Consider the following 20,202-nt stretch of genomic DNA (forward strand, 5'->3'; position numbering starts at 1 on the left):
CGTCCATTTAGGCGGCATGCTGGTCAACGCTTGTACAAGTCCATAGTTTAGTGTTATCGTGGGGTTTTCCGGCTAAGCGTGGTATTTCTTTGTGCAGGATCGGTCTCGAATCTTGGTTCATTTGTCTAATTACTCAGGCTTTGTTCTTTTTGTTTGGGAGCTCTTTGTCAATTAATCTATTCCGCTGGGACATTTTTTCCTTTGTTCTTTCATCCAAGGCCATCCACGGTACGGGGTATATCAGAGTCTTCATCCCTACCTTCCCTCATAGTTGATTACCTCGCACTTTTCTCAACAACCAACACCTATCGCTACTGATCGAGAATCAACGCCTTTTCTTACGCGCAATGAATCCTCTGCGGGATACCCGCGGCCTTTTCATGCTCCTGCTCAAGTACATCTGGCTCCTTGGCCTCTGGGTCTGGTCCAACCTGTGGTTTCCCCCTCTAATGGTTCGATCTAGCCTCTGGCTCACCTACCTATTGGTCCGTGCTAACCACTTGCTCCCCGGCATAGTGCTTCGTTTATGTCCAGTGCCCCTACTGCTTAGTTGCCTATCGTGCCCCATCAACCTGATACTCTGGTTCATCAACTTGTTTCATGTACAATATGCACGACAGCCAGCTCTCCTAGGCCTGCCAGCTCCGCGTCAACCTTGCGACCAGCTCCAACCCGAGCCTGAGCCTGAGCCTGAGCCTAAGAACGACACAGACGAGGAGCGTCGAATCCTACTGCGCAAGGGGGAACGGACGGCCCGGTATGGTCGCTTTCAGGATGAGGGAGAAGAGCGCCGACGATGGATCGCTGACCCAGGTGAGCCTGATTGTTTCATTCCCCGATCTACGTTAACATTCACCGATATTTGGGCTAGATACAGCAGACTGGTTTCCTACCCCGAGAATCCCTGTTATGAGATCCAGGGGAGCTTTGAGGCACTCGGTTTGCCTCCGGAGTCCCGGCTTGAAAATGTGTCGCCCTATCGGTACTTTAACCTAGAATCTCCGTTTGTACATTGGATGGGATACACGGGACCGGGCATGGTTCTCTTAGCCGATATTGGCCGAGTCCAGGTAGGGGTCGATGCCACTTGGGAGAGACGTCGTCGTGTCCCGCCGATCTCCGCCATTTCTCAGGCCTTTTATGAGCGAGACTTCCCCATCCATACTCTACGGTACGTTTTCGTCGCTTGTGTCATCAACGAGAACACGCTCGGGTTCCTTAGTAAACAGTTGTATACTCAGCCTACCCTCAACCTCTCATGGCCCGACCAAACCCCACGGTCTTGGATTTACGGTACACCGGAGTATGATGGCCTACTAGGCACTCGCATTGGCAAGCTGGTTGCATACCTGGTCCTGGGAGCCTTTGCCCGAGGGACTCGTCGTATTTCCCAAATTGTCACAAAATCTAATCACGGGGGAGAGAGTGCTTGTATGCGATTTGATATCGAGACTATTGCAGCTACTGGAAGTGGTTAAATTTGCAGCTAGGTACATCCTTTTATCCCTTCTTTTTTTCTCTTTGACTTTTCTGCTAACCAATTTACACTACAATTAATACAAGCCAATTTAGCACCGAAGGGAATGATCCAGCAAGCTTTTTTGAAGGCACCGTAGAGGCAAACGTAGAATAATAGATATTCTGTATATTTTCCGGTTGTGTATACTCAGAATCGCTCACTCAACCCTGTAAATGACAAGATTGGCCCAAAGAGAACGCCCCCTATGCTATCATTTTTCCATGCCCAATTGAAGAACACCCCATATGTCCATGCCGAGTCTACGACCGCGCCGGTATATACCCCCAAAAGAAATCGCAGAAAGAGGAAAAAGAAAACAACAATTTACTGGGTGTCAAGCATCATCAGGTCCTCATCGATATTATCGTCATATTCGTCCTCGACAATCTGGACTGTGGACGTGACCCCGTTCAACTTGTGATCACTGGCGGGCTCCTCGCCCATCATTCGCGCCTCCTCAGCTTTGCGTTTCGCCTCGTGACGCTCAATGTCAGCCAGGCTCCAGGTGGAGATGCCTTCCTGATCCCTGGCTTTAAATGGCTGTGCCATTGTACGCAGGAAATTCTTAGCATTCGCGACAGCCATATCAGTGCTGAGGTTTGTCTCGCTATCCAGCATTGCCTGGTTGATCCACTTTGGAAGTTGTGGCCGCTTTCGTTCGAAACGTCGGTCCGCCAACACCATGACTCCGTAGTCGTCTTTGCCACGAAGCACACGACCCAAGCATTGCGCGGCGTGCCGCATAGCGTCGAAAGAAAGGAAATCATTCTCACGAATGCGATAGTTCTCTCGCAGGAATTCGAGTCGGGCTTTCAATATACGCGATTCGGTGTACTGGAACGGCACCCCAATGCACAGCACCGCACGGCCATAATGATGGTCGAAGTCGATACCCTCAGATACCTTTCCTCGAGCGACGCAAAACAAGATTGCACCGCGTCCGTTGCAGCAAGCGGTCCGATATGTTTCCAAAGCGAGAGACGACTCTTGTGCATCTGGAGTCTCGACAAGGATCAGCTTGTAGTTCCAGATTTGATCCAAAATGCCCATGCCTTGCCACATGCTGATAATGGACTCCATATATAGATATGAGGGGAAGAAAACGACAACGCCGTCCGGTGTAATACGGGCAAACTCAGTGACAAGTGTGCCGTAGTTCCGCACCACACCAGGGTCATTGCGAATCCCAAAGGATGAGGAAACCTGCGCCTGGTCCGAGCCCCGGGTCACAATCATGGGCAAGAAGGATCGACGAGCCAGGGTCATACTGTATGATTCTTGCATAACAGTTGTGAATCCCAGCATCTTCGGGTACATCTCCAAGGGAGAAAGGGTACCGGAAGTGATGATCACGGAGCTGAAACGGTCGAAAACGGGCTTGATTGCGATGGCAGCATCCAAGCACGTAAAATGTAGAATCGGGTTTGGCACGGTGGCTGCTTCGGATTCAAATGGCTCGAGGATGAGGACGAATCCCTTGTCGTAGGTTGCCACAAGAGTAGCAAAGGTGGCTACTTCTTGCAGCGGTTGATAGTCCTCGATATTAACAAGCTCCAGGGTTCGTACGAGTGATGTTAGGCGTTCTGCGCAGAATCTCAGCGGCTTCCGCTCGATATATGTGAGATCCTTCAGGTGGGTGAGGAAAGAGGGTGGCGTTTCCGAGATGGTATGTGTCACTTTCATCCGAGTCTTCAGATATTCGATGAACCTCTTCAAAAATGATACGAAGTGTTCGGCTCGACGAATGTTGCCTGGAACTGCCTCCTTTAACAAGTCGTCTGGTAATACGGGATTCGAGATAAATTGATCCTCTTCTCGAGCCTGTTCGGCCCGTTGCAGTCCCTCCACGAGTTTTGAGTATTCGCTTTGAAGCTTTTCAGCATCCGTGCTCTTCATTTCCTCAATTTTACGTTCTAGGTTAGTAGCGCCTCTAGTGGCCTTGCGGAGGGCATCCTCGCTCAGGTCGATGCTGAGCGACTCGATACAGACATTGTCAATATTGTGCGCCTCGTCGAAAACAACAATACAGTCTTTGGAGAGTTCTCGGGATACACGTTCGGCAATTTTCGGATCGAGAAGGTAGTGATACGAGTAGATGATGATGTTGCACCAAGGCATCTAATGAGCACACAGATATTAGCAAAGTAAACGTAGAGAGAGTGCAGTGAAAGAGGGTATCACACCATGCGCCGAGCAGAGAAATAGGGACATTGCTTGTGTTCTTCTCCATAACGGGTCAGGCCGTCGAGCGTGAAAACGCCGGGCGGTACGAGATTATGTGGTTCGAGGAGGTCGAGGTTCTATAATAGCCCGTCAGAAATGATAGATTTATGGCGGAACAAGTGGACAAACCTCATGATAGATGCACAGATCGACATCCTCACCACGTTCCTTCTTCTCTTTGACAAACCCCGCTGTCAAGCTCCGGCATCTTGCGTCAACCACGGTACCACTTTTCTCTCGTTTCACTGAAGGATGGAGACACAGATTCTTCCGACTGGTGAGTCCTAAAGCGCGGAACTCTTCTTCGTAGCCCAGTTCCTGCGATCGGTATTTCATCAAGCCCTTTAGCTCCGCCAACGCCTTCTCGATTTCGGACATCGTTCGCGAACAGTAGATCAACTTTCTGTGCTCTGGATAGTGTTGCTGGTATGCCACGATCAGAGACAGGAGCGATATTGTCTTGCCTGTACCTGAAGGCATCTCCAGCACACAGTGACCCCCGGCATCGAGGGTCTTTTTGAGGTCCCGCATGTACGCATGTTGCTCGGGATAGACGCGAGGGTACGGGAACAGCACCGGAAGATCACTAAAAGGTGCAACAGGTTAGCAGAAATATTTTTGACAGATGAACACAAAGTAAAGAAGCCATACTCAATGAGAAACTTCATTGTGGCCGATTTCCCGGACGCTGTTAGAGAAGAAGAAAAGGAAAGAGCGACTGCGGAGTTCAGAGAGTCTTTTCCCGTTTGGGACAGCAATGACACATGTCCACGTGACTTCCATATCGGGTGGCCGCCCGCTTGATATTATCGCCTTTCTTCAGCTTTTTCAACATTCATTGCGACGAGAGAACAAAGATAATCACCGAGAGTCTATTACAGAATCCTTGATTCTAGACCGGTGTCCGTATCTCTCCCACCGGACCTGCAGCACCTGCAGCGATAAGCCACCACCCCGCCATTCCCGCTGACCACATACCCCACATGAGCAAAAAGTTCAAGTCACAGGCCTCCAGCAGTCGGGCGGCTGCCAGTGCCTTTGGGGGATTTGGGGGCTTCTCCACAACCTTTGAAAACGATGGCAGGGAGCCATCTGCGCTCACATACATTGTGGAGCCGCCAGACCTTTCTCGCATCTCGGACCAGCAACTTGTGATTGCATTCAAGAACTTGCTGAAGAAAGATGAAATTACTCGAACCAAGGCGCTGGAAGAGCTGAAGGAATACATTTCCTCGGTGGAAGCAAAGAGTGGGACCCTTGATGAAGGCTTTTTAGAAGCATGGGTATATTAATACTTCTCCCTTAGACAAGTAGAAAAACCCATAGTTGACCACTCTATTTGCAGGTTAAAATCTACCCTCGGGCTTCAATTGACTTGTCACGGCGGGTGAGGCAACTGGCCCATACTATTCTGGGCTCCATTGCAGGCGTTGTTGGAAAGAGAATCGCACCTCATCTTTCGAAGGTTGTTGGGGCTTGGCTGGCAGGGCTTTACGATAATGACCGCCCAGTCCACCGCTCTGCCTTGGATTCTCTTACCACGGTCTTTTCTACTGAGGCCAAAAGGAACAATCTGTGGAAGATTTACCAAGGCTCCATCCTGGACTTTGTTGAAGATGTCGTTCTCCATCAGAAGCCATTGACATTGAGTGATGAACGGACGGTCAAGCGCGATGATGCTGAGGCTAAATACGCGCGAGTCGTGGGAGCTGCTATTTTGCTTTTCAACCGCATTTTAGGTATGCCAAGTACCCTGTTTTGTGCGCCAGCCCCCGGTGACTCGAAATTTGACTGCGAACAGGCAATTCACCCGACGAGGATCTTCAGAGGAATCTTCCAGAAATCGAAGGTTTGCTTGGAAACAAGGCTCTGTGGGCTTTCTGCACTCACGATGACCCATTTGTGCGTCGTTCCATATACATTCTTCTACGTTCAGCCATATCTCGCGAGCCGGGATGGGTTGACTGGAAGGTCCTGAGTTCAGCCATTATTGGAAAGTCACTATCCGCCCCGCAGCTAGGGTCTTCTTCTGAATTATCTGAGACTCTTCTGCTCTTGACATCGTTACGGCCGCAGATATGGACAGATGACTACACGGGAAAGACTTCTGCGTCAAAAAGGCTGCGCCAGTACATCCAGAAAGGGTCCCAGGGAGGCCTTGGGAACTTCTGGTCAAACCTTGATCAGGTGCTTCGAATCATCCCACATGAAGTGCTTGCGGGAGCCGAAAAATCCTCTACTAATGGAGTAGTCTCCATTTCTAGTGCATCTGCTCTTACAGAAGTTCTCCAGGAAGGTCTTAATTCTAGAGAGGAGCCGCGCCAAAACCTAACTATTGGGTGGAAGACCTACACCAGCATTGGGGCGTGGCTCTCGACTATTGTGCCCCAGGACCAGCAACCCGAGCTCATTCAGAGCAGGCTATCTCCGTTGGTGGTTAACTACGTGCGACCTAACCCTGAGCTGGCTCAGTGGTCCCTCCCCCTCCAGCCAGCTGAGGAAATTTGTGCTGATTGCCTCGCCACGCTCGTATCTTACGGACAATATGAATGCCTGCAGTCCCTCTGGACGAAGCTTTCATGTGATCTGCTAGAGGCTGTGAAACTATCATCCCCAGAGCAATCAAAGGACTTCCGCCCATCTCAGGATGTAATTTGCTCCGAATCTAACCGTCTCCTTGCATTGGAGCCCGCTGTTCTTTCACGGATTTCAGATGCTGAGAGTGAAGAGCAAGCGCGGAAGATCTTTGAGAAGTCAAATCTGTTTCTTCTCGAAGGATGCTTGCAAGTCCTTCGTTCACGCAACGGCAAACCCTATGGTGCTGCTGGGGTAGTTGAAGAATGTATTCGCCGCCTGCCTTCGGTTGCGAAAGGCTCGCAGGATCTCCTTAACTTTGTTCAAAACGATGCACCGGAGCTCCTATTTTCTCCATCGGGTGATCGCCTCATTAAGATTATTTTGGCTTGTCGGGAGTGGGATGGGTTCTCCTCCAGCTTTGAGAATGTCCTCGAACGCGCAATGGAACTGGAGCCTGAGCTATCTAACGCCCACATCCTCCAAAGCCTGCTATCAAGCCTCAATTTCAATGAAGTCGGGGACAAAGTCAAACTATCCTCATTAATCATGCGGGCCCTGGATAAGGCCTCCAAAGGAAGCCATTCTCACTGGTCTATTATCACTTCTGTCCTTCAAAACCAGACATCTGGAGGCGAAATGGCCGATCAAATATTCTTGTCCATCATTGATTCGTTGTCCAAAGATGATAGAGTCGTTGAGGCCCTGCACGGACTCTCTCATCTTGGACAAGCTGTTCCCTCTGCAGTCCGTGAATTTCAGAGTGGAGCGCAGGGCTCAAAACTGACTGGGAAGCTGTTGTATTTGACTGAGTCTCCATCAGAAGAGGTCGCAAATCTGGCTGAGTCATTGATGAGAACTTTCAAGGAAACTGTTGTTGGAGATACGAGCATCAAGTCGAAGATTGAAATTCTTCGTAGTGGGTTTACTTATGCCAATGAGGAATCCTTATCGTGAGTGAAATGGCTCTTTATCGTGAATATGCCTTCTAACTAAAACTTAGGATTGAATCTCTCTTTGCTATTGCAGCGGAGCTATTGCAGGGCCTCGCAGCAAGTGAGGCCGACTATGACATCAGGGATATTCTGCCTTCTCCGAGTGCATGGGAGAAAGCGATGGGACCCTTTCTTCAGCTTCCACCGCGCGTTTCGACGACCATAACCAGCCCACTAGGAGGTATTGTCAACCTTGTTCAGCGCGACGTTTCAGACTCATTCAAGGCATTATGGCTTGCCATTCCTCGCGACTCCGCCCGTTGTTCTGCTGCATTCCGATTGGCAGGCTTTACAGTCCAGGTTTTGTCCTCCTTTGAGATCATCAACCGTCTCACCAATGAGGATCTCGAAATTCTCCTTTATTATCTGCCGCTAGCTGTGCAGCTGATCGACGATGACCTGAGCATCGAGCATTGCAATGGAATCACAGGGCTGGAACTGGCAGACCAACGTGAGGACTACCTGGAAATCGTCTTCAAAGGGCGGCAGATTATCAGCAACTGGATCCACGCGAAGGAGCCCTTGACTTCATCATCTTCGGATACCACTGTTTCATCTTCCTTAATCTCTTTTTGGAAGAGCAAGTTGGAATCACTGAATGGAAACTCGCCCATTGACTATCGGATCGGAGAGGCTTTCACCAAAATCATGACCTCTGTGGATGTAGTCGAGCATCTTAAATCGGCAGATGATGTTGCTAAGATTTGCCGTGAGTCAAGGACTGCTAATGCTATTCGTTCGGCATCATGGTTTGCTGTTTTACGAAGTTCCATTCTCTCAAATCCTGCCGGGAACAGAGTCTGCAATGAGTTGGTTGCAGATTCAACAGGACTCAGGGCCCAAGATCCCTCTTCTGATGGTATGTTCTAGAAATGCCTTTCTACATACAAGGCTGTTGACAAAATTTTAGGACTGCGAAAACTTGCATTGCTCAACATTCTGCTTTCCGGAGAAGAAGACATTGTATCAACTATTCCGACACAACGATTGGTATTCCTTAGCAAGCGTCTTATTGAATGCCTTCAATCCGACATAAAATCTCTCGGGCTAAGAGCGGAAATCATCAGGACTTTGACATTCATTCTTCCTGGTCTCACCGAGATTTATGGGTCCCACTGGGAGGAAAGCATGGATGTTCTGAGTATGATCTTTAGAGAGACCCACGGCGGGGAGGAGGGGCTATCACTTCTGGTCTCTTCTTTCAGATTTTTCGCGTGTCTGAAATGCATGGCAGAGGGAGACAGCAACGACGACCTGCAAGATGCTTGGTCGGAACGAAAGAATGGACTGTTCAATGAACTGGCCTCTACCATTGGAAAGTTCGGTACGCATCCAATGGTTCCATTGATTGATCGATTTGTGCAAGTGTCAGCTAACACGGAGACCAGATTCTACGACCACTTTCCATCAACCTCGTGATGTCGCTGTTGAGCTTCTACGACGTCTCATTGACTCCATCCCAATTGAGAAGCTGGAGGATGTCAGCGGGGTCTTTGGTCTCTTGACCGCACACAGCCGCTCTATCCAGCGCGCTGCATATACTATCCTCCATCGATATATTCCCCAAGCCCAAGAACAAGTCTCCTTTGATGTGGCCCTGTCAAAAACTGCAGTTGACCTTCCTGATGAGCTCATATCTTTGCTGCTTGAGCCCCCGACAATGCAGATGGTCAACACGGCCTATGGAGATGACAAGATGTGGACTACCATACGTGCCTACCTCCTGAGTTGGAAGGTGATCTTTGATCATTTCACCAATGCGGTATGCCTTGAAGCCCTTTTTTATTGTGTTTCGTGCATTTCTTGCTAATGCGCTGATTAGTCACTCCCTGTTCGAGAGCACTACGCAGCAAACATCAAGGAGAACAACGTCTTGATTCCTTTGCTGGAGTTTACATTTGATTTTCTTCAGAAGTCTCACGGCAAGATTGTTGATGCATCCAAGCTTGATGTACAAAATTTTGAGCCGGATCAGTCTGAGAATGCAGAAAAGGAAACTCAATGGCTTCTGGTACATTTGTACTACCTCTGCCTCCGCCACCTGGCGAACATGACGAAAAACTGGTGGATCGACACCAAGAAACGGATCAAGGGACCAGTAGAATCCTGGTCGGAAAAATATGTAAGTTAAGTGGAGCTGCATGCTGCCCCTGCAAGAAAGCGAATTTTATCTAACATCGTTTTCAGATCTCACCACTTGTGGCCGCGGATTCTCTCCAGGATGTTACAGACTGGATTTCCACTCAAGATCCTAACGAGGAGCGAGCTTTGAGCGTGAAGATTTCCCCTAAGACCGCTGAGATCATCGCTAGCATTCCTGTCGATGAGGAATCACCCCCCGTTTCCATTTCGATCTCTCTACCACCCGCATACCCTCTTCATCCCGCACTTGTGGTCGGCCGTAGCCGAGTACTTGTGGACGAGAAGAAGTGGAAGAGCTGGTTGCTTACAATCCAAGGAGTCATCATGTTTGCCAATGGTAGCCTGATTGATGGGCTCCTCGCCTTCCGGCGGAACGTGCAGGGTGCCCTGAAGGGCCAGAGTGAGTGTGCCATCTGCTACTCGGTCATATCGACTGATATGCAGACCCCGAACAAGCGATGTGCCACCTGCAAGAATACCTTCCACTCGGTCTGCCTGTTCCGATGGTTCAAGAGCAGCAACCAGAGCACCTGCCCGCTCTGCCGCAACAACTTTGTATATGTTTGAACGTGTGTACGTGTGGAGTAGATAGACTATAGACGTGCAATGAAAAGTACCTGACTTCAAGCAAACCCTTGGCCATTTTGTAAATACATCAATATTGTCGCGTTGAGGTGAACGCCGGATATTCGCGCGTTTGGCCCAATCGCCGCGGAGTGACACTATTTCCGTGGGGCGCCAATCCCCCACCCGTCCGAGCTCCAAGCTTCCTCCACCCTCCTTCATGGCCGCGTCGCAGATTCCGAACCTTAACCTTCTACGCCGAGGCCGAGGCCAAGGTCGTGCAGGTAGTCGTGGAGTTGAGGACCGCCTTAATGCTCGCCCCTCCGCTAGAGACCGCGTCGTGCAGGAAACCGACAACGACGCGAGTGTCTCCCGCTTGAGCGCTGTTGAGCTCGGATACCTCGATGATCCCTACGCGACAGCATTGACGCCGCCTGGTTCTGCAACGAGACGTTTCCCGATTATTAACAGGGGTATTTTTGGTTCTTCCTATGTTTCCGGAACTTGACCTTGACTCGACCGTTTTCTATTACAGGAACCTACGTTCGTACGACCGCAATTGACCAGCTCGTGTCCCGTTTCCTTGGGCCCTACAGCCCTGAGACTCCAAGCAAGCGTAAACAGATCATCTCGCTAGGGGCTGGGTCAGATACTCGCATCTTCCGGCTTCTTACCTCGCGGAAACCCGCCGACTTCGTCTACCACGAACTTGATTTTGCTGTCAACACATCTGCAAAGATTCGTGCGATCCAGTCAACGCCGAATCTACAACAGGCGCTGGGAATTGATTCGTTGAGCACCGATGTGACTGTGTCGGAGGCAGGCGATGCGCTGCACACACCCTTCTACCATATCCATGCATGCGACCTACGATCCTTGTCGGCGAGTACCTCTCTCCCGGAAGCGCTCCCAGGCGTGGACAGGAGTCTGCCGACATTGTTGATCTCAGAATGCTGCCTCATATACTTGTCCCCTATTGAGGCCGTACAGGTGGCAACTTTCTTCACCGAACATCTCTTTGGTTCTACGCATGTGCCCTCCGGGGATAGTGACGAGCCGCAGAATTTACAGGCTGCCGCCCCCTTGGACTGATTTTATACGAACCGATCCGGCCAAACGACCCCTTCGGACGAATCATGGTATCCAACCTTGCGGCTCGAGGTATCCAACTTCAGACCCTAAACAAGTATGCTTCCTTGGAGGCTCAACGGGCGCGATTTCTCGAACACGGCTTCAAGACCGGCCAAGCTGCCGCTGACATTGATTTTATTTGGGAGCATTGGATTGATGAGGAGGAGAAGGATCGGGTTGCCAGTCTCGAGATGCTGGATGAGATGGAAGAGTGGCGCTTGCTTGCCCAGCATTACTGCATTTCTTGGGGATGGAGGGACGGGGATGATGCAGCAGCGTTCAATGGGTGGCTGGCGCTGCAAGCTCAGCCGGGCAAGTGATATTCCATAAAATATCGATTTACAGACGAAGATCACGATCGCCTAGGAGATCTCCATATATGGCAACCAGCTTCGCGTATCCTATCGCAACACCGATGAACAAGCTCAGTTCATTTATACATCGAGTCCGCTGGAATTCGGCCTTTCGGGCTGTTCTTGTTTCTGCAGTCCCCATTCACCCTCTCCAACTTGTTTCCCGCGATATTTGACCAAGTAGCCCACGACGACCGGACCGATGATGGTATTGAGAAGGATGGCCCACACTGCGGTTATGAAGCCTTCTTGACTTACGTAGCTGGTTTCGTTATACCCAACTTCTATGATCAATAGGCCAATCTCGCCTCGTGCGACCATCGCCGAGCCAAGAAGTAATCCTGCGAGTGAAGCTGAGCCATAACCACTTTTGGCCTTACCGACTTGAGGAGACTTGGTCGTGGCTCTGGATCTACCCTCCGTCTCAATCGAACCTTTCTGGGGGTTTGAAACATTTGATGGGCCCATCAACTTCCAAAGAGGAATCCACAACCCGACAACAAACTGCAACACATTAGAACCTTCGCCAAGTCTACTAGAAGGAAGTTCTACTTACCTTGGCAAATGTCATGAGCAGCGTGAACAAGATTCCTCTCCAGATCCGTTTACCTGTCCAGAGCTCCACGAAGGGAATGGCAAAGCCAATGCTGGCAAAGAAGAGCGGTTCCATGAGATACTGCTGAGTGTCCAAGAGGTACAGCTCAAAAGTATGGATGAACTTGGGACTCTTGTTGGCATTCCGTTCGCCCTCTTCGCGACTCATCACAACGAACGGACCATCGGGGTGCTTGCTCGGTAGATATGTGAGAAAGGTGCCAGCGAGGAACGCACCAAATAAGACCGAAGTGCCAGAATAGGCAGCAATAGTGATAAAGGCCGACAAGACCAAGACCATCAGGAGAATGTTGGAGACGTGGTCAAATCTCGCAAATTTATACTCAATCCACCGCCGGAAGATTGGTGCAAATACCCATTTTGTAAAAACTGGAGTGAGGATTGCCATGGCCGCGGAGGCCACGATGGGCCGACCAATGATCCAGCCAAGGTTGGCATGGCTGGTGTCTGGACCAGAAAGTTCTCCCAAGTCGTCAATGACGCTATCAATGAATGCTTCATGAGCCACAATTCCCGCGATATAGTGAAGACAAAACTTTACCTGGATAACACAAGACCCACCACATCGTCAATCACAGCGGCACTCACAAGGACGGAGCCAACTCTGGTTTGAGAAAGGTCTATCTCTCTTGCGGAAGAAGCAATTACGGCGAAAGTAGTGCCCAAGGAAGTTGCAGAGAGCGCGGCTCCAATAATGAAAGTTTCAACTGCACCTTTAGGGCGTTAGCTCTTCAGTGGTAGTTTGAAACTGTAGATGGGCATACCATATCCGAAACCCAAATATAGTAAAAGATAAGAAAGTCCGATTGGGAAGCAAACGCCTGTGGCGGCTCCCAGGATACTGAGAAGAAAGTTTTGCTTCAATAGATCCAATCTCACTTGAAGGCCACCTGTTGGGATTTTAGGATCAAGATCAACCGCGACCAGCCACATACAGAGTCCTCCTACCTTCAAAAATGATCAGAATCAAACCAACATATCCGATGGCGAGGAATGTTTGCTGCCATGGATACTCCAAGATATTGGCCAAGGGTCTCCCGTAGATAATTCCCACTGCGATTTGGCCAATAATGCCCGCACGAGTGACCTTATTAAAGAGCCATTTCGCTAGGGATAAAAAGAAGAAAAATGATATAATGATCAAAATTTCGACAACTTTGAGTTACCGATTAGCCTGTGTTCCGTCGATCTGCCGATAGCGTAGTACTTACTACCGGGCTCGTGGTAAGCGAGAAAACCTCCAGCCATCACAAGGTCTCCTTGCTGTTAATGGCAAATACGATGGGAAATGCGAGGTTGAAACAGGTTTCTACACTGAGGAAAACTTTTACAGCTGCGGTCTGGGCATTTTCTTGGGCTTCTTGGCTCTACGACTTCAGTACGGTACCTCACGTGACGTGGATCGGTTAGTGACATCAGCACTCGGGCAAATAAAGAAATGTGTTGTAAGAAGTAGGATATATATAGCCTAGTATGCTTTATGAGGAATAAGGTCAAGCGAAATCAAAATCAGCATGGAAATCTTGATTGATTGAAAGCAATAGAGGCACCAGAGGAGTTTTTATCTTCCCATCGGATAGTAGTTATGATTTAGCAATTTTCGCTATCCGTGTGAGAGGTCTCTAACTCAACAATAGCACGCTAACAGGTATAATAAAAATTGTCCATTTGAGGAATCAGATCCAGTCGCCCATAATCTGTTCCATAGAAGCCTCGAATAAATAGTCATGTGAAAATTCTATGGATGTAAACAGATCGTCTTGTACCGAACTGTCCAAGTTCACAGAATCAGCTTGGGGTGTACTGGAGATGTTGACTGGCGCATTGTTTCCCCTGTCGGTACTTGATGAGCCATCTTTGCTAGATACATCAAACCTGCTTTGAATTTGGACAATGCGTCTCCTAAAATCGAAGAAGGTATCGCGGTCGCCATTCAAATCCACGTGGGGGGTCGACAATGCTCCTACCCGCTGCCGCAGCTGTGCTAGGATATCAAGGAATACAGCGGTTTGTTTCGGGTTGGCGAGTGTGGCAGTATGCCGATACAAAACAACCATAGCAAAGGCCATTTGTACCCATTGCGTATTTGTAAATCCCAGTTCCGTGTCAGCTGGGAGAGAGATATACCAATTAAGCATGAACTCAGAAGCATTCATCGCTGCACACAGCATTTCATCCCACCAGGGCTGCAAGGATACAACTCGCGTATTTGTTTGCTGGCCAGTCAGAGTGAGAGAAAGCTGGTAGAGAGACAGGCCAGTCGCGTGGAAATGAAACGCAAGAAATGCTAAATGAGCTGTTAGGAAGATAAAAAGAATATCAATTCAACTCTCAAGACTCACGGGCCTCGTAGATGTCGAAAGATAATCGATCTTGGAATGCCTCTAAATCTGATTTGATATGTGTCACATAAAGCTCTGACCCAGACCCAGGTCTCATTAGCTCTTGCGTGTGATTAGCAGACAGGTGATCGATTTTCTCTGCGATACGCTGTAACTGGACCAGGGAAGTGATGTATGAATCGTGAGGGGACTCATTCGCATTTTGAAGAGACTGGCAGCATTCTTCAATGTAAGGGATATAGGAAAATGTAGGTTGCTTGTGTAGTAGAGCAGCAATCCTACATAAAATAGGTGTGAGTCGCCCACAAACCTACGGTCGCTCATATCCAAGGAAACTCACGTTGATGATAGGTAGTAACAACCAATAACGGCTCTTTTCTCGTCAATTCCCCATGATGGTCGATCTTGCGTCTGTTCATCCGATGCACATTGAGGCCCAAAGTGTAATCTAGTTTGCCATATTTTCGTCTGTGGTGGTCGGTCCAGTCGCAAGTCTATAATGAGACTAACAGCCAATTGGAGAAATGGAGTATAGCGATAGGGCTTTGTATGGTAATGCGACCTGTCAAAGCAATTATTAGACGCGTGGGGCCCCACTATGCAATATTGACACGCGGGTGCATATACCAAGCCAGGGATACCAGCAACCCTTGCAGCAAGTCAAAAGACACCTCTCCATTGAAAATCAAACGAGAGGCAACAGCTTTCTTGACTTCAGCACCTAGCGATCGCTGCAATGGCATGTCCTCGTACGATGCCGAGGCCATAATGGCCAAGAAAAGGAACGGCTTGTCTTCCCGTAGCTGAGCGGCAGAGAAATGTTGAGGGATAACCACAAAGGGAAAATGTGGAGTCATCATTGTTTTGAATGATTCGAGATAGTTCTCAGCCGTCTTCAGGCTTAGAAAGCCTCGTTTGATGACATCCTTGTCGCCATCATCGTCTTCAACTGCTGAGACACTTTGATTACTAGCCACTGTCTCTGAATGTGCCCTCATCGAGTCTACTGATGAGGCAGTGTGGTCGGTCATGAGCTCTCTGACCCTAGATTCAAGAGCCTCAATTTTCCTAGTGGGACATGATTCATATACGTTCCGATAGTGCGGAGCAGCCAAGGGTGCCAGCTACTCACCGGTCCTTCTGGAACCCATTAAACCGACGGCGCGCATGCCGGTAGACGCATTCCCTGCCCAGGCGCAGGCAGCTACATATCGATCAATTGACTCTCCATCAACTCCACTCGCCTAGTGTTTGGTATCACTTACCGATTGCATACATGTGGACTCTCCACAGTTCGGACACACCGGACTTTGGAATTAGCGCAGCTTTGGCAAGTCTTGGACACGGGAGACATGGCGTTTTCCAGTGGGAGATCAGTGATGCGGTTCAGCAAATTGGAAACAACCCAAGGGCATTGCACTTATGTTGAGCAGGATTATGAGCAAATTACATTTTGTAGCTGGATTGAAGCCGTCAGACGAGGCTGTGGCAATCGATTAGCGTGGCCAAGGCGGCTGACTAAATGCCAAGCTCTCCCTATTTTAACAAAATTGGAGCAACTGAGGCTGTGACAATCTACAAGAATAGCATTGACTTGAGCCAGTCCCGTATGTCAGGCGCTGCTTCACAACTTTCTAGCTCGGTGATTCTTCTTTTGCTTCAATCTGAGTCAAAATTTGCCGTGATATCAACTACGGACTCAGCCCGCCCTCCCGGCCCCAATAGAAGGTCTTGAGGCGCAAGAAGACCTGTACTTATTCATGCGGCATTAAATCCCTCTTATATATACTCCCTTACTTCTGTTATGACTAGTTTTTCCTATTGCTATTATGGTAGACCTACTATAGTCTGATAACCTAACCTAATATCCTGCGTATATCCCGGATGACTGTAGTCGATCCTCGTCTTGCCATAATAACCAAAAGGGTGAGATGTGAGTGAGGATCATGCAGCATAATTTCATTGGCATCATCGAAGACATTTCTATCATGTGTGCACGCTGTGACCAGTGTAGAACACTGAAGCCTGCCGTTTAATACTTTTAAGACGTCAATAGTTGCCGTTTGGATGTCCACAATCGCCAGTCAAAATTAAGTGGGGTGTTCAGCGAAGTGTAAGATGGATGAGAAAAATACCACCTAGAACTCATATTAATTGCCTTACAAGACCTCTGACTATCATGCCCTCTCTTTGTAACGTAAACAGGCAGCTTTGGTTGGCCTTTTCGTGAAAAGTCCTCCTCACCTGAATGTCTGGCCAAGTGTGGAGAGGAAATTTGAAGAATTAGGCGCAGTATACATGCGAATCAGTTAGTCGATCATTAACTTCTATCGATTCAGACTTCGATCTGAACTGACCGGGGGCGTCAAGTCTGTTTCCAGAGGATGTTAGGCAGATTTCGATCAAATTATACATTGTGAACTTCATCGCGCCCGGCCTCATGGCCAAGCTTTGGACAAGCTTAGGGTCCAAAACGCCGCGCTGCTCACGATGGGGCTTGCCCGGCAACGGTCTTGGCTGGACGGGAAGATGCCTGCGCGCGCTAGAACCTCCTTTCCCAGATTTGTCTCCTAGGGCAAAAAAATCACAACCGGCTCCACAGCATAACTCTATTGGCCGGGACACTGGGACTCGAAATTCGGCCTCTATCATGATCAACAAGTCTAGATCATGGACGATCTAATGGCTTTGATTGGGATTGACCAGCATGTGGGTACGGCCGTGAGAGGGTGATCGGAGGAGAACAGGCCCAGTGCGGATGTTGGATTCATGTGCTCCTCAGGAGAGCGGCTGGTGTGGGGCACAAAAAATCTCCCCTTCATCTGTTCGGTTATAATTGATTTTGCCGGGATTCTACGGCAGTTCGTGTGGGACGGGAAAGCAGGAGGATGAAGCTACCCGGGGTTGTGATCGGCTCGGGTTGGTCACGTTTTAATTGTGCGATCGAGTCATTTCTTCCTTCCACCTTTAAATTCCTCAAGTTCTTCGCCTGACCGTCGCAACCGCCGTTTGCCCGCGCAAAGCGAGGCTCCAATGGCGAAGGGTTCGTCGCTACCCCACTTGATGCAATTCCTATAAGCTTATTGGCTTCTCTCCACTTGCCAAGTAGGAACCGCCGGGGTATTATGGCTGACGATTGGGCAGCAGAGGCACTACCCCTGACGCTAAACGACTAGCGGACTCATGTGGCTGCCCGCTAGTGGAGTTTGGTCAGGGGCAGCTGGCAACTTGTTCATGGCCTTTGGACCCCCAAATGACCTCCAAAATGCGCCCCAGGTATCGCGGAGCGTTCCATAATGGGAAAGGTCAGCTCCATCAGGCTCGTCGCTGGGCCAGTCAGGGTCTCTCCCGCACCATTCACGCGTTGGGGCCATCCACCAGGGCTGCTCCTCTGCCATCCTATCCTCGTTTGAGTTAGTGTTGTCGCTCTTGCTAGCCCCAGTCACCCAGGACCGCGGTCGGGGCCTTTTTGGCCCTTTTTCGCTAAGGGGAGTAGTGGGCGCAGCGCTCTGTCCCTTTTCTAGCTGACCTTCCCATCTCATCCTGGCCTTGCCTCTTTCTCTCCTTGACCTCATTCTCTGCGAGCTTTTGTGTCCCCTACACCCGGCCTTTGGCCATATTCCATTCATTCACTCGTTTGATATCACTTGAGATCACTTCGCCGTTCATTCTTTCGCTTCTGTTCAATAAAATTCCCCCAATCTCGACACCATGAAGTTCGAGATTACTTCCGCCCGCACGGCCGCGCTTGTCGCCCTCATTGCCAGCGTTGAAGCTGCTCACCACGGCCATACTCACCACCATGGACACGCTCACGAAGCCCGCACTTTCCCGGACAACAACACTCTCGAGAAGAGGAGTGGCCAGTGTCAGTTCCCTAGCGATGCTGGTCTGGTTGCTGTCACCCCAAACGAGCAGAACGCCGGCTGGGCCATGAGCCCTAACCAGCCCTGCAAGCCTGGCAACTACTGCCCCTACGCCTGCCCTCCCGGCCAGGTCTCCATGCAGTGGGATCCCGAGGCTACCTCATATTCCTACCCCATGTCTATGGTAAGTTTGCGCTGGGTCCACCTGTCGTATGCAAGGGGGAAAGAAGTATATCAACTAACAGATCTGTAGAATGGCGGCTTGTACTGTGACGAGAGTGGCGAGATCCACAAGCCTTTCCCCAACAATCCCTACTGTGAGGATGGAACTGGCGCCGTTATGGCCATGAACAAGGCCGGAAAGTCGGTGGCTTTCTGTCAAACAGTCCTGCCCGGTAACGAAGCCATGCTGATCCCGACCCTGGTCGAGGAGCTGTCCACTCTGGCCGTCCCTGGAATGTCCTACTGGTGCGAGACCGCTGCTCAGTACTACGTCAACGCCCCCGGTGTCACTATCGAGGAGGCTTGCGTCTGGGGTACCAATGCCAACCCCGTTGGGAACTGGTCTCCTTACACTGCTGGTGCCAACACTGTTTCCAACGGCGATACCTACCTCAAGATTGGCTGGAACCCTATCTACCTGGAGCCCACCACTCCCTTCCGCGATGTCAAGCCCGAGTTCGGTATCGAGATTCTATGTGATGGTGAGGGCTGCAACGGTCTCCCTTGCCGGATTGATCCTTCTACCATGGCTGTGAACGAAATGAGCGCTCCCGATGTCTTCACTGGCGCTGGTGGTGCTACTGGCTGTGTTGTCACTGTCCCCTCTGGCTCCAAGGCCAACATTGTTGTCTTCGATGTTGGTGGTGACTCTTCCAGCGAGACCGTATCCGTCTCAACCAGCACTTCTTCCCCGACCAGCACCAGCACCAGCACCCCCGCCACTACTTCGACCACGGAGACTCCGACCACCACCCCGACTCCTACTTCCACCACTACTATTCCTACCTCCACCTCCACCTCTACCACCAGCTCTACTTCGACTGCCACTTCCACCTCGACTGGTGGTCTCTCTAGCACTCGCCTGCCCAAGTCCAGCCCCAGCATGAGCTACACATACCGCCCCCACGTCTTCACTGGTACCGCTGAGATCTCGGCCGCCTCTACCACGGGCGCTGCCACCGCCAGTGCCTCTGCCTCCGCCACTGGTGCCGCCGGCAGCACTACTGCCTCTATCATGAGCGTCATCTTCGGTGCTGTGGCCGCCCTGGCCCTGAACTTCTAGATCTGTCTAGAGTGACCGGATGTCCGATACGAATGCTTGCAAGTGTATAGATGGCTTGCGAGGACATCCATTCAGCAAGACCAGTCCTTCGTGGATGCCCGCAACTGCAGACATGCATCTATTTGATTCTCTGCATCTACCTAATTTTCACTTCTAATACCTCACTTTTCTACGATTCTACCGCTCCCCGACAGGGTGTGCCCTTTCTATTCATGACGACTTTCAACGTTGCCATTTTCCAAGCTTTACGACTTTACATATATCCCTTGTGGCTCCTCAGCCCCGTTTTCTACTTCTATTAGCTTCAGCTTCTTGGATATTCCTTTCCTCCTTGTTTTTCTGCTATGCATTGGGTCTTTTTGGTCTATATTCGATGACCGGTGATGTTTCTTGCGCCGAGCGAGTTCGGATGAGTCTTTGGTTGGGCATAAGAAACCGGGTTTCAAATTCACTTTTCACTGCTTACATTTCCCGACGATGCATGTCCTGCCAGTCCCGCGGATCACAGACGGGACGTCTCCTAGTAAATTATACACTTCTCTCACCGCTTGTATCTCGAGGACACGGGCATTATTGGCTATAATTTCTTCTTC

The 20,202-nt window shown here is 50.0% G+C and overlaps 7 protein-coding genes across 7 annotated transcripts; 4 read left to right on the forward strand and 3 right to left on the reverse strand.

The window, feature by feature from the left end:
* Positions 1-347: 347 nt before the first annotated feature.
* Positions 348-1,478, forward strand: N7482_005914 (uncharacterized protein; the record flags this gene model as incomplete). Its single annotated transcript, XM_056688039.1, has 2 exons — positions 348-485; positions 621-1,478. The coding sequence occupies 2 exons, from the start codon at positions 348-350 to the stop codon at positions 1,476-1,478; spliced, it is 996 nt and encodes a 331-aa protein (XP_056543594.1).
* A 365-nt stretch (positions 1,479-1,843) lies between these two features.
* On the reverse strand, positions 1,844-4,410 carry N7482_005915 (TFIIH/NER complex ATP-dependent 5'-3' DNA helicase subunit RAD3; the record flags this gene model as incomplete). The annotated part of the gene is made up of 4 exons (XM_056688040.1): positions 1,844-3,637; positions 3,703-3,819; positions 3,872-4,328; positions 4,394-4,410. 4 exons carry the CDS (start codon positions 4,408-4,410, stop codon positions 1,844-1,846), a joined length of 2,385 nt encoding a protein of 794 aa, XP_056543595.1.
* A 315-nt stretch (positions 4,411-4,725) lies between these two features.
* Positions 4,726-11,109, forward strand: N7482_005916 (ubiquitin-protein ligase RKR1; the record flags this gene model as incomplete). The annotated part of the gene is made up of 11 exons (XM_056688041.1): positions 4,726-5,025; positions 5,088-5,481; positions 5,544-7,269; positions 7,320-8,170; positions 8,222-8,635; positions 8,700-9,073; positions 9,134-9,433; positions 9,499-9,853; positions 9,898-10,026; positions 10,128-10,490; positions 10,553-11,109. The coding sequence occupies 11 exons, from the start codon at positions 4,726-4,728 to the stop codon at positions 11,107-11,109; spliced, it is 5,763 nt and encodes a 1,920-aa protein (XP_056543596.1).
* A 44-nt stretch (positions 11,110-11,153) lies between these two features.
* ppm1 (protein C-terminal leucine carboxyl O-methyltransferase ppm1) lies at positions 11,154-11,468 on the forward strand (the record flags this gene model as incomplete). Its single annotated transcript, XM_056688042.1, has 1 exon — positions 11,154-11,468. The coding sequence occupies one exon, from the start codon at positions 11,154-11,156 to the stop codon at positions 11,466-11,468; it is 315 nt and encodes a 104-aa protein (XP_056543597.1).
* Positions 11,469-11,582: 114 nt separating this feature from the next.
* N7482_005918 (cation:proton antiporter) lies at positions 11,583-13,364 on the reverse strand (the record flags this gene model as incomplete). Its single annotated transcript, XM_056688043.1, has 6 exons — positions 11,583-12,005; positions 12,058-12,598; positions 12,658-12,829; positions 12,881-13,006; positions 13,065-13,271; positions 13,328-13,364. 6 exons carry the CDS (start codon positions 13,362-13,364, stop codon positions 11,583-11,585), a joined length of 1,506 nt encoding a protein of 501 aa, XP_056543598.1.
* Positions 13,365-13,792: 428 nt separating this feature from the next.
* Positions 13,793-15,812, reverse strand: N7482_005919 (Zn(II)2Cys6 transcription factor; the record flags this gene model as incomplete). Its single annotated transcript, XM_056688044.1, has 6 exons — positions 13,793-14,403; positions 14,459-14,736; positions 14,799-15,020; positions 15,086-15,526; positions 15,591-15,662; positions 15,724-15,812. 6 exons carry the CDS (start codon positions 15,810-15,812, stop codon positions 13,793-13,795), a joined length of 1,713 nt encoding a protein of 570 aa, XP_056543599.1.
* A 2,357-nt stretch (positions 15,813-18,169) lies between these two features.
* N7482_005920 (SUN domain-containing protein) lies at positions 18,170-19,609 on the forward strand (the record flags this gene model as incomplete). Its single annotated transcript, XM_056688045.1, has 3 exons — positions 18,170-18,508; positions 18,578-19,210; positions 19,418-19,609. 3 exons carry the CDS (start codon positions 18,170-18,172, stop codon positions 19,607-19,609), a joined length of 1,164 nt encoding a protein of 387 aa, XP_056543600.1.
* Between the last annotated feature and the right edge of the window lie 593 nt (positions 19,610-20,202).

This window comes from Penicillium canariense (assembly GCF_028826845.1).
Source record: "Penicillium canariense strain IBT 26290 chromosome Unknown utg000003l_segment0_segment0, whole genome shotgun sequence".
Taxonomy (NCBI): Eukaryota; Fungi; Ascomycota; class Eurotiomycetes; order Eurotiales; family Aspergillaceae; genus Penicillium; species Penicillium canariense.